Source organism: Esox lucius, chromosome 7 (genome assembly GCF_011004845.1).
Source record: "Esox lucius isolate fEsoLuc1 chromosome 7, fEsoLuc1.pri, whole genome shotgun sequence".
NCBI lineage: Eukaryota > Metazoa > Chordata > Actinopteri > Esociformes > Esocidae > Esox > Esox lucius.
The window spans coordinates 26,845,925-26,857,744 of record NC_047575.1 but is presented as its reverse complement, the minus strand read 5'-3'; the positions used below and the strand labels follow the sequence as shown (position 1 = coordinate 26,857,744).

The 11,820-nt window shown below is 41.8% G+C and overlaps 1 protein-coding gene across 1 annotated transcript; it reads right to left on the bottom strand.

The window, feature by feature from the left end:
• Positions 1–631: 631 nt before the first annotated feature.
• On the bottom strand, positions 632–2,325 carry zgc:171929 (uncharacterized protein LOC100124596 homolog). Its single transcript, XM_013134420.3, has 4 exons — positions 2,166–2,325; positions 1,627–1,886; positions 1,158–1,347; positions 632–1,080 (listed from the first exon to the last, which is right to left on the bottom strand). The coding sequence occupies exons 1-4, from the start codon at positions 2,275–2,277 to the stop codon at positions 755–757; spliced, it is 888 nt and encodes a 295-aa protein (XP_012989874.3). The 5' UTR covers positions 2,278–2,325; the 3' UTR covers positions 632–754.
• Between the last annotated feature and the right edge of the window lie 9,495 nt (positions 2,326–11,820).

Genomic DNA, 11,820 nt, shown 5'->3' with positions numbered 1-11,820 from the left:
CATTATTATGAAATGTAAAACATGTCATGGAAATAGACAACATGCAAAGAAAGAAATCCATGTTAATAGAACAAGGGGGATATTATTTTGAAGTTGAAGGATGGATGATAAAGACAAGAGGGATTTGTGTGGTTGCCAGAAGAACAGCTCATGTCCCAGTGGCAGCGTTTAATTAAACAGACAGCCCAATTCTAATATTGTTTTTATTAATAGGCCTGATCAGATCTAAAAAATGTCTAATCTGACAGGCTAAAAGACCAATTCATGAAAAAGTATTATGTTTAAACATATCCCTCTTGTCGTTTTCATCCTTGAGTCATCACACCACCGAACATTGGCCAAGGCTGACAAAATATAGCCCAGTTGTCCGCGTACTGTGAGGCGTGGAACAACAAAAGAATTTAAGACAGAAACAGAGTAGTTCTAACATTTTCTGAGCATGTTCAAAAAGAATGTCTTATCATCCAGCACATTCAGTTGAAATGAAGTGACAAATATTATTCCTCACATACCTATCATGCCAACCCTTTGCAATTTGCACCCTTCTGGGTCTGAAGGGACAACAAAAGCATGATCTTTCCAGTAAGGTTCCATTGATTATGGTGGGCACCAAACCAGGTCAGTGCAATACAACTTAGGTCATCAAGGAGATAGAAATTGCTCCTAGATCAGGGTTAGGCAAGTGTTTCGGCTCGAGGGCCACGTGCACATTTTCTTAAGGGCCAGTAGAATCGCAGTTATTTGAACACATAAATCAACCCACATAGAACCCAGCCGCGGGACGCATCAGAAACGCACCCAGTTTGTGCTCAGAAGACACGCCGTTCGCGGCCTCGTGTGCCTGGCGTCGGTAGTAACGGCGCAGGGCGGGGCTCGCCGGGTGGCACTGGCGCACGTGGAGGAAGTACTCGTCCGGCCGGTTGGACGTGAAGCCGCAGTCCTCGCACACGAAGATCTTGGAGCGGCGCTGGCGGTAGGCATACTGCTGGGTGACCCCGTGGATCTTCCTCAGGTGGGACTCCAGGGAGCAGCGCTGGGTGAAGGCTTTGTCACACAGCTCACAGCGATATGGCCGGATACCTAGGAGGGTGGAGGGCGGTTAAGGAGGGCATGCGTGACGATGGCGGGGGGGCGCTGCGTGTTTTCCCAGGGCTCACCTGTGTGCGTGCGCATGTGCCTCTTGAGGTCAAAGGTGTCGTTGAAGCCCTTGCCGCAGTATCGGCAGGGGTGGCGCTTCACCATGCTGTGGCACTTGAGGTGGCGCGTCAACATGCGCTGCAGGGGGAACACCTTATGACACACCGAGCATAGGAAGTCGACTGTGCTGCTGGGGACACGGGGGCGGGGCTGAGGGAGAGAAGGGACGAGGAGGTTGTGACGCAGACAAAGTTTAAATGTACAGTGAACGCCTTTGCAAGGGACTCCTGGGCACATCCAAACGCGGTTAACCATGATAACCCTGAAACACTTTCAAAGCATATCACAGACATTTCCCTGGCTTCTGGTTAGTGACAAACCAGACTGGAAGGAGAGCACCTTTCGATAGTTTATGTGATGTGTGTTTCACACCAAACAGTAGACACTTCACACAGACATGTAGTTCATGGAAATTTACCAGACATTTACCTTGGCTCGCGAGACCAGTTCCAATGTAGCATGGTTGTAGAAGTGACTCTGGCCCATGGTCCTGGACAGGAGGTTGGACCAGCCATAGCCCCCATCTGGCCCTATCCCTGGTCTTTCCCCTATAACTGGTACTGGAACGTTAATGCATCCAGATCCAAGTCCTGCTCCTGAAGAGGGGTTAACTGGTTCAAACACAGCCACAGGTTGAGGGGTATCTGGGCAGGTGACTGTTGTAGACTGCACCTCTGCGTTCTCGCCAACTAAAAAGGTAAGAAAAGAACATGCATAGGTATACATTAGAAATAGCAATTCAGATAAAATGCTAACATGTCTGTCCATTATTATTAATTGCTCTGAAGGAATCTTGAGAGAAAATAATAGATAATCTAATAAACATGGTAAGAACCACAAGGCTCTAAGAATATATTTGTAATTTATACATCTACTTTCTCCATTTTGGTTGCATCAAAACAAAGATCTGGTAACAATAAATATGCTAGTCTACTAGAACAATTGTAATAAACAGGTCCAGGACTGACCTGTTGGGTTGTCCTCCTTCCAGTCCATCTGCTCTGGCTCTCTCCACCTCCATCCTCCACATGCCCCCTGTTTCTTCTTCTTCTTCTTGTTCAGGAGGAACGACCGTGGCATTCTCTGTCTCAATGTCTCTGGATGAATGCTCTGTTATCTGACTGCTATCCGAATGCTGCTGCGTCCCGTCACTTGGATTCTGTGTTCAACTACAAGACCAGGTATCACCTTACTAACCCCCCCACCCCCCTTCTCCCTCCCCTGCTCACCTGTGGCCCTCCAATCACAACTCTTACGACACCAACCTCAAATGCAGGTTAGCTCTAAAAAAAAAAATCACTGCACTCCTTTCCATAACACTCTGATGATTGGGTGGACTGGGTGGGACCCGTTTTTTTCCACTGGTGTGCACCTGCAATGGCTGTGCACATGCAGCTCTTTTAACTGGTCCCCCAGTGGTTTTGCATGTCAGGCAGTGAGAATCAGGCCTCCACATTCAAGTGGACCCCGCCATGCAAATGTGGGCCGGGTTGTGACTGGACAGAGGACACGGTTGGACTAACAGGAGCATACACAGAAGACCTGTGGTCTGAACTGATAGTAAAATCTGTCTTTTCTTCCCTGCTTCAGTTTTCTGGCGGATTTTGGTCTCTCAGAAAACACAAACAATGGCCATTCAAATGCAATAGAAAGGACTAATTCCGCTAATGTTTGCCCTCCTTTGACTGCTCGGTTTGGTGGCTGCTCTTGTGAGTGTTCCTTCCCCAGTCATGGTTGTTTAGTTCTAGAGTGATTCTGCTCCTGGAAACAGACAACTGAAAGTGGCAGTTGGATGCACAGAAATTAATGCATTCAAACCTCCATTCAAGCTGCCGTTCAAAGCACTGGATAAAAGCTGTCATTGGAATGACACAATTTAAGTTAGTTGTACTTATAACAGATATGCCAAAATCTCCCACTATTCTACCGCATGTCTCCCTCAATCAATACTTGCGAACACTTCAGGAGAATAGAGATGAGGATTTGTGGCACAAATAGTTGGTCCTCCCATTTGTTTTTCACCTATTTCACTGATAAAGAATGTCTTCATACAAAAAGGACAATACACAACTGATAGATATTGAGCATGAAAGTAATTAAATTAAGCTTGACACAATGTATGAGAGTACTAACTATCTCTGTATGGAAGACACTAGGTAGGAAATGTGATGTACCATTACTGATGGGTACCAAACACCCTGTCCATACCAGCTGTTAGGAACTGTGTATGTGACTGTCATAGGAGTCTCTGAATAGACACTTGGGTCATAGGTTGGAATAAGCCATACAAGGGTATTTTGTAGGATAAACAATTTCTTATATTAGTCTGTGTAATGGTTGGCTATGAACACTGATCACCTCCTATGTGTCCTGGTATAAATGACTGTGTTTAAGTTGTAAGCATTTGGGGAGAACAAGGAAAGAACTATGGAAGGTTATCATCATAAACCTCATGCTGAATAAAGGCTCTCCCCTGACTTCCGGTTGCATTTATTTTGTTTATGGATCACAAATGGACAGAATCTAACAGTTATGGTGCTGTGACCCGGATAGATGGATTTGCACTCTGAATGGTGAGTCAAACCACTCTAAAAGAACAAGTCAGTTAAATCAGCATGAGTATCCAGATTAACACATCTGGAACAAGAAACATGTGGTAAGGACATGCAAGACTTGCGTTGAGACTGAAAGATGTGTACTTAGTTTTAGTCCAGAGACTCCACAGAAGAAGATAAATCTTCGTTAAGTCATCTATACTTGAACACAGACATAACCTGTTTGTCAACAGGCTTTGGGTTTATTTGCAGTCTTGGTTGGACAAACCAGATCCATATGTTCCTAGAAATATGTATTATTTTTCTGAAGTCCTACTAAATCTTCTGAAATAATATTATGTAATGGAACATGAAGCTTTAGGCTGTGTTGCAAAGTTATTATTGCGTAAAGAGACAGGCAGGAATAGTCAGAGAGACTGACAGTACATTACAGGACGCTACAGAACACAAACGCAGTTTGGCTAATTTCACTGAATTCTGAATGGCAAATACATTTGCAGCAGACGGCCACAAAAAGCAAACATGCAAATGCCATAGAGGTCAACAGAAAAACATTACAACACAACAGCAAGGCAATCTTCACAAACCTTTTCAATCCTATAGTCACTGACTGAGCTAATAAAAACATTGTAAGCCCTGCAATCCTAACTGTAAGGTAAAGTTAATAGGACAAATATATTGCAGGTACATTGGTATACAAGCATTCACAGATCACAGGTCTGAGGCGTTCCCAAAACATGACATCATACAGGAATAATACAGTGGATATAAAAAGTCTACACACCCCTGTTAAAATGCCAGGTTCTTGTGATGTAAAAGAATGAGACAAAAATCAACCTGTCAGAACTTTTTCCACTTTTAATGTGACCTATAACGTGAACAATTCAATTGTAAAACAAACTGAAATCTTTTAGGGGGAAAAATAAAAAAAAGTGTGCACACCCTTAAACTAATACTTTGTTGAAGCACCTTTTGATTTTATTACAGCACTCTTTTTGGGTAGGAGTCTATTACCATGGCACATCTTGATGTGGCAGTATTTGCCCACTCTTCTTTGCAAAAGCACTCCAAATCTGTCAGATTGCGAGGACATCTCCTGTGCACAGCACTCTTCAGATCACCACACAGATGTTCAATCGGATTCAGGTCTGGGCTCTGGCTGGGCCATTCCAAAACGTCAATATTCTTCTGGTGAAGCCATGCTTTTGTGGATTTGGATGTGTGCTTTGGGTCGTTATCGTGCTGAAAGGTGAACTTCATCTTCAGCTTTCTAACGGACGCCTGAAGGTTTTGTGACAAAATTGGCTGGTGTTTGGGACTGTTCATAATTCCCTCCTCCCTGACTAAGGCCCCAGATCCAGCTGAAGAAAAACAGCCCCAAAGCATGATGCTGCCAACACCATGCTTCACTGTGGGTATGGTGTTCTTTGGGTGATGTGCAGTGTTGTTTATGCGCCAAACATACCTTTTGGAATTATGGCCAAAAAGTTCAACCTTGGTTTCATCAGACCATAACACACAGGTGTCAAACCGGTTCCACGGAGGGCCGAGTGTCTGCAGGTTTTAGCTCTCACCTTGTACCTGATTGATTAATTAGTTCACTAATTGGTTAATTTCTACCCCCACCTGGTTGTTCAGGTCTGACCTGGGAACCAATTTAAAGGAAAACCCAAAGACCTGCAGACACATGGCCCTCCGTGGAACCGGTTTGACACCCCTGCCATAACACATTTTCCCAAGTGCTTTTGGGAGTCTTGATGTTGGTTTTTGCAAACTTCAGCCAGGCTTGGATGTTTTTCTTTGTAAGAAAAGGCTTCCGTCTTGCCACCCTACCCCAAAGCCCATTCATATGAAGAATCCGGGAGATTGTTGTCACATGTTGCACACATCCAGTACTTGCCAGAAATTCCTGCAGTTCCTTTAATGTTGTAGGCCTCTTGGAAGTCTCCCTGACAAGTTTACCTCTAGTCTTTTCATAAATTTTGGAGGGTTGTCCAGTTCTTGGTAATGTCTCTGTTGTGCCATATTTTCTCCACTTGATGATGACTGTCTTCACTGTGTTCCATGCTTTGGAAATTATTTGGTACCCTTCTCCTGACTGATATCTTTCAACAATGAGATCCCTCTGATGCTTTGGAAACTCTCTGCGGACCATGGCTTTCGCTCTGAGATGCAACTAAGAAAATGTCAGGAATATCCTACTAGAACAGCTGAACTTTATTTGTGATTAATCAGAGTCACTTTAAATGATGGCAGGTGTGTAATGACTTCTATTTAATGAGTTTGAATGTGATTGGTTAATTCTGAACACAGCCACATCCCCAGTTATAAGAGGGTGTGCACACTTATGCAACCAGGTTATTGTAAGGTTTTTATTTTTAGTTTTTTCTCCCTCGAAGATTTCAGTTTGTTTTTCAATTGAATTGTTCACATTATAGGTCACATTAAAAGCAAAAAAAGTTCTGACATGATTTATCTTGGTCTCATTATTTTACATCACAAAAACCTGGCATTTTTACAGGGCTGTGTAGAATTTTCATATCCACTGCATGTGTGAAAAAACATTATTCTAAATACATTGTCTTTTCTACAGGTTCCTTTAGATGTGCTGACTGACATCAATACACTTGATTGGACAATTCTGAAAATGGTTAACATTGATGGATTCTTTTCAAATCAAATTTTTAACAATAGTATTTGTTTGTTTTCTTGAACAATAGTATTTATTCTATTTTCATTCAGAGAGCCAACTGACTGTCGACTGTACTGTGTCCTGATGTCCTCTGGAGCTGCGCTGTAACTGTATGCAAATGAGTGCTACAGCATGGAAATCAATGAGAGAGTGAAGAGAGAGAAAGAGACAGAGGGAAAGAGAGTAGAAACTGGAAATACCCATTAATAGAATGCATTATCTGATTCAGAGAAAAACATTGACAGTTGCTGCAATAGTATTACACGTGCATGTCATTATTTTAAAATACAAAAATAACTCTGGGAAATAGATTTCTTTTAACTAAGACATATTTCCAAATTATTTTTAAAAAGTAGAGAGGTCAAAAGATGTATCCCTGTTTCCGGTGCTCAAGCTGCCTCCCCTTCCAATAGCCTTTTCGAAAATGCTCCGCAAGACAGGGGAACGCATAGGGAGGGACCTTACATGATTCCTCCAAACTGAATGTTTCCAGAGAGAACTGTCTCAAGTGAGTGTAAAAAAAATATTGGCATCTGTTTTGGAACAGGTGTTTATGGTCAGATGACATGAAAAAATACCTCTTTGGCCATGCACACCAGTTATGGGTTTGCTATCGCGAACCTGGCTAATTTCCACTAGTACTGTTTCTGAAGGAGAACGAATCTATGGTTCAGTTTTCTTTAAAAATCAGTTACAAATGTAGGATAATATTTCCCCAAAAAACTAAGAAAATAATAGGAGCATGTGAGCATTTTTATTTTGTTAATGGCTAATCACACGTCACGCCAAATATGGAGTTGATTTTAAATTATTTGGATATTTATTATGTTATTAATGGATTACTGTCTCTTGTTCTAGATAATTGTTTCAGGGGAAAGAAAGATAATTTTCCAATGTGGAAAAATTATTTACAGCCCCTGGAGAATTGGTAATATACAGTGGGAAGAACAAGTATTTGATACATCAGAAAAGCATAACTTAATATACAGAAACCTTAGTTTGCAATTACAGAGATCATATGTACGTTTCCTGTAGATCTTGATCAGGTTTGCACACACTGCAGCAGGGATTTAGGCCCACTCCTCAATACAGACCTTCTGCAGATCTTTCAGGTTTCGCGGCTATCGCTGGGCAATACGGACTTTCAGCTCCCTCCAAAGATTTTCTATTGGGTTCAGGTCTGGAGACTGGCTAGGCCACTCCAGAAACTTGAGATGCTTCTTACGGAGCCACTCAGACCCAGCCACAACCCATCTTCAATGCTCTTACTGAGGGAAGGAGGTTATTGGCAAAGATCTTGCGATACATGGCCCCATCCATCCTCCCCTCAATACGGTGCAGTCGTCCTGTCCCCTTTGCAGAAAAGCATCCCCAAAGAATGATGTTTCAACCTCCATGCTTCACAGTTGGGATGGTGTTCTTGGGGTTGTACTCCTTCCTCCAAACACGGCGAGTGGAGTTTAGACCGGAAAGCTCTATTTATGTCTTATCAGACCACATGACCTTCTCCCATTCCTCCTCTGGATCATCCAGATGGTCATTGGCAAACTTCAGATGGGCCTGGACATGTGCTGGCTTGAGCAGTGGGACCTTGCGTGCGCTGCAGGATTTTAATCCATGACGGCGTAGTGTGTTACTAATGGTTTTCTTTGAGACTGTGGTCCCAGCTCTCTTCAGGTCATTGACCAGGTCCTGCCGTGTAGTTCTGGGCTGATCCCTCACCTTCCTAGTGATCATTGATGCCCCACGAGGTGAGATCTTGCATGGAGCCCCAGACCGAGGGAGACTGACCGTCATCTTGAACTTCTTCCATTTTCTAATAATTGCACCAACAGTTGTTGCCTTCTCACCAAGCTGCTTGCCTATTGTCCTGTAGCCCATCCCAGCCTTGTGCAGGTCTACAATTTTATCCCTGATGTCCTTACACAGCTCTCTAGTCTTGGCCATTGTGGAGAGGTTGGAGTCTGTTTGATTGAGTGTGTGGACAGGTGTCTTTTATACAGGTAACGAGTTCAAACAGGTGCAGTTAATAAGGTAATGAGTGGAGAACAGGAGGGCTTCTTAAAGAAAAACTAACAGGCATGTGAGAGCAGGAATTCTTACTGGTTGTTAGGTAATCAAATACTTATGTCATGCAATAAAATGCAAATTGATTTAAATGATTTAAAAATGTGATTTTCTGGATTTTTGTTTTAGATTCCGTCTCTCACAGTTGAAGTGTACCTATGATAAAAATGACAGACCTCTACATGCTTTGTAAGTAGGAAAACCTGCATAATCCGCAGTGTATCAATTACTTGTTCTCCCCACTGTATTTGTAAAGAAAACATGAGTGAGCGGGTAAAACACGTGTCTTTTATTTCTTATGGGATTCACATTCAACTGTAGGTCATAACAGAATGGCACAATCATAAAACAAAAATTATCTGACCCCGGTTCAAAAGTCTGTATACCCTAAGTTCTTAATACTGTGTATTGCCCCCTTTAGCATTAATAACAGCATGCAGTCTTTTGTTATAGTTGTATATGAGGCCCCAAATTCTTGCAGGTGGTATAGCTGCCAATTCATCTTGGCAAAATACCTCCAGGCCATGCAAAGTATTTGGTCATCATATATGAACCGCGTGTTTGAGATCTCCCCAGTGTGGCTCGATGATGGTCAGGAGACTGTGATGGCCACTCCAGAACCTTCATCTTTTTCTGCTATAACCACTGGAGGGTCAACTTGGCCTTGTGCTTAGGGTCATTGTTGGGCTGGAAAGTCCAAGAGCGTCTCATACGCAGCTTTCGTGAAGAAGAATGCAAATTGTCTGCCAGTACTTACTGAAAACATCCTGCATTCATCTTGCCATAAATTTTCACAATATTTCCCGTGCCTTTAGAGCTTACACACCCGCTAAACATCAGTGAGCCACCACCATGCTTCACAGTGGGGATGGTATTCTGTTCACTATAGGCCTTGTTGACCCGTCTCAAAACATAACGCTTATGGTTGTGACCATAAAGCTCTATTTTGGTCTCGTCACTCTAAATTACAGGGTGCCAGAGGCGTGTCAAGGTGTTGTTGGGCATTTTGTAACCAGGCTTTTTTGTGGCATTGGCGCAGTAAAGGGTTCTTTCTGGCAACTCGACCATGCAGCTCATTTTTGTTCAATTATTGTTGTATTGTGGTCCATGAATCAATCACACCGTCATATTCCAAGGCAGCCTGTATTTCTCCTGAGGTTACCTGTGGGCATTTATTTTCCCCAACAATTCTTCTGGCAGTTTTGTCTGAAATCCTTCTTGGTCTACCTGACCTTAGCTTGGTATCAAGAGATCCCTGAATTTTCCACTTCATAAAAAGTTATTGAACAGTACTGACTGGCATTTGCAAGGCTTTGGTTAACTTTTTATATCATTTTCCATCTTTATAAAGTTCCATTACCTTGTTACGCAGGTCTTTTGACAGTTCTTTTCTGCTCCCCATGGCTCAGTATCTAGCCTGCTCAGTGCATCCACGTGAGAGCTAACAAATTTTGACTTGTATGTGCCACCTTGTGTGTCTGTAAGGCCAAACGTTCAAGGGTATATAAACTTTTGATCAGGGCCATTTGGGTGATTTCTGTTATCATAATGTTTTAAATAGGAGCCAAACAACAACATGATAAGAAATGGTTTCATATGATCACTCTCTTTAAATAAAAGACAATTTTTTTGCATGATCAGTCATATTTTCAAAATTCCAAAATGTCACAATTTCTACCGGGGAATACAAACTTATGAACACAACTGTATGGAGGCATTATCCAAGATTTCACCCAGCATATTCTATATTTATATATAAAATGTAAGAACATTTATTTATCATTATCTTCGCTAGGAGAAAGTGTTGGGGGGATAGAAACAGGCAGCAATAATTCAGACCCATCTTTTGGCTTTTCTAAATACTCAAATAGCATCTCTTTCTGTGAGAAACTATATTATTATGAATATATATTATTGTATTAAGGAATTGTATGATTATAAATATATCTTATTGTAAGTATAGAATTTCCCAATGGTATTGCATATTGAGCCAACAATTATGGAGCTGACTATATAATATACTAGGTCTTACTTGCATGGTCAAAGATGCAAGTTGGCCAATCTGAACATGACAGAAAGAGAGGGCTTATTTGACTGTTAAATCTCTGTGTTTGTAGTGTGAGCCACACCCTTAGCTAATTATTTTAGTCAATGGTTTCCCAATCCTGGTCATGGGGGCCCAAAGGGTTGCACGTTTTTGTTTTTGCCCTAGCACTCACACACCTGTTTCAATTGTTGCCCCACCACTTACACACGTGATTGACGTAATCAACCTATCATCAAGTCTTTCATTTGAATCAGGTTTGTGAGTGCTAGGACAAAATCAAAAACTCGCAACCCTTGGAGTCCCCAGGACCCGCAAACGGTGTGTGTGCGCTTTAAGCACTGTTCAAAAATGATGTGCCATCTAATGATCGGTTTTGTTGTTATTAAATTTAAGAAAATCTCATACATCAGTTAGTTGGTTATAAAGACTATCTCCAGATGATTAGTCACAGACAGTAACATGCATGGAGTGCCACGAGGTTGCTAGATTCAATCCCTGATATGCTAAGGTGAAGAAAAAAATAAGAGGTAACCATAATTGCACCAGTAAGTTGCTCTGATTAAGAGAGTCTGTTAAATGACTACAATTTTAAAAAATTGTACAACGCTAAACTTTGGTTAAAAAAGAATGACTGCAAATAAAGGCATGGCAGACCTGTCTAAGTAATATTGAGAGCGATTCCATACAATACCGTGTGTGATTCCTATAAGCACACAGATTACCGCACGTTTAAAGAACTTTTCTACATGTAAGAAGAGCAGTGCCAAATAAGGGCTGTGAGTAGAATGTATGCATTTGCTTAACTCCTTTACAGTAGATGGCGCTACAGTTTGTCCATTGTTAGAACAAAGGTCTAGGAGCCCGTTCTTTCACCCGGAAGTAGTAGGGATTTTTCGCGCAACGTTTTCAGTCCGAAAGATATATTCCTTCTCATTCGTAATAACAACAACAATCAAGAACATGTAAGTTCAGCTTGATTTCTTTCATAAACTAAATGCGTTTGTTTTGAATTGTGCTATAGAATTTGGATGTACTGATGAGATACTCAAATAATCTTGGCTCTAAATCATTCTATTGCTACTCTTAGATAGGAAGCTACATTTAGCTTGCTAGCTAGCTAACGAGGCTCGAATGCTTGAATAGCTAAACGTAATTATGGTAGCATGTTAGCCAAACGTGGCTGTTGCTTTGAGGTATATGTTTTAGCTTTCTGTGTTGTGTAAGTTTCCTTTTACAACCTCTTACACAACGAGTGTATGTAT

What these genes read in the sequence shown, in the direction of transcription:
- zgc:171929 (XM_013134420.3), bottom strand. Translation starts at nt 2,277, where the DNA reads ATGCCACGGTCGTTCCTCCTGAACAAGAAGAAGAAGAAGAAACAGGGG. An exon ending in GAAGGAGGACAACCCAACAG is followed by an intron (nt 1,887 to 2,165) that starts GTCAGTCCTGGA and finishes TTACCTTTTTAG; the next exon opens with TTGGCGAGAACGCAGAGGTG. An exon ending in GCACATGCGCACGCACACAG is followed by an intron (nt 1,081 to 1,157) that starts GTGAGCCCTGGG and finishes CCACCCTCCTAG; the next exon opens with GTATCCGGCCATATCGCTGT.